The sequence below is a fragment of the Monoraphidium neglectum genome (assembly GCF_000611645.1).
Source record: "Monoraphidium neglectum strain SAG 48.87 unplaced genomic scaffold scaffold00281, whole genome shotgun sequence".
Lineage (NCBI taxonomy): Eukaryota > Viridiplantae > Chlorophyta > Chlorophyceae > Sphaeropleales > Selenastraceae > Monoraphidium > Monoraphidium neglectum.
Genome location: NW_014013347.1, coordinates 32,398 through 33,240, shown reverse-complemented (window position 1 = coordinate 33,240; position 843 = coordinate 32,398). Strand labels below are relative to the sequence as shown.

General features: G+C 60.7%; 1 protein-coding gene across 1 annotated transcript in view; it reads right to left on the bottom strand.

Moving 5' to 3' along the window:
• Positions 1–173: 173 nt before the first annotated feature.
• Positions 174–843, bottom strand: part of MNEG_2478 (UDP-glucose:glycoprotein glucosyltransferase) — a gene marked incomplete at both ends in the record, with an annotated part of 11,300 nt that continues 10,630 nt past the window's right edge. The window contains 2 exons of the mRNA XM_014049049.1: positions 174–302; positions 727–826. Coding sequence (XP_013904503.1) covers positions 174–302; positions 727–826 — 229 coding nt within the window. The remainder of the gene's footprint in view (positions 303–726; positions 827–843) is intronic.

The following is an 843-nucleotide window of genomic DNA, read 5'->3' as shown; positions in this document are numbered from 1 at the left end:
GAGCAGGTGCATGCCGTGAACCCATTAGACGCGGCTGCCGCGAGCCAAGATTCACGCGTTGCTTGTCTTGCGCAGAAGCAAGGGGAGCACAAGCCTGCACTAAGGGAACACACACAATCATGCACACGAGCGCATGCGCGCGCAACATCTTCGGCACCCCACTTCCACCTCACTCACGCGTCACGCCGCGCCCCCCTCCTCACCGCCCTCTTGCCCTGCTGCAGGATCTCGTTGACGCCCCCTGTCAGCATGACAGCCTCAAGCTCGTACTCCGCGTAAGCCACGGCCTCGGGCACGTCAGCCTTGTGTGTGTGTGAGTGTGTGTGAGTGTGTGTGTGAGTGTGTGTGAGTGTGAGAGAGAGAGTGTGTGTGTATGTGTGTGTGTGTGTGAGAGAGAGAGAGAGAGAGAGAGAGAGTGAGTGTGCGTGCATGCGCGCACGTGCGCGTGTGACGCCGTCAGTGTGACAGTTGGAATGTTGGGCGTCAGCAACGCACTGGCGAAGCAAAGCAGGCGCGGAGCCCAGCGGTGCGCGGGCGCAGCCTTGGCATCACATCAATGACACATTGCGCCCCGGTCGCAGAGATGCCCAGGTCACAACACGCCGACTTAAGGGCATGGAAACCCTGGATGATGCGCATCCTACATCCCAGCGACAAGCACCAGGAAACAGTCGTGATTTTGAGTATTGCATTTCGCCAGTACAGTATTGGCTGAGGCCCCCCCACCAGCCTCAGGTTGTCGAGGTCGTAGACCGACTTTGACGCCTCCACCAGCCAGGCCTCGGGCAGCTCCAGGTTCAGGGTCAGGACGCGCTTGGGGGGCAGCCTGGCGGAAACCGCGGG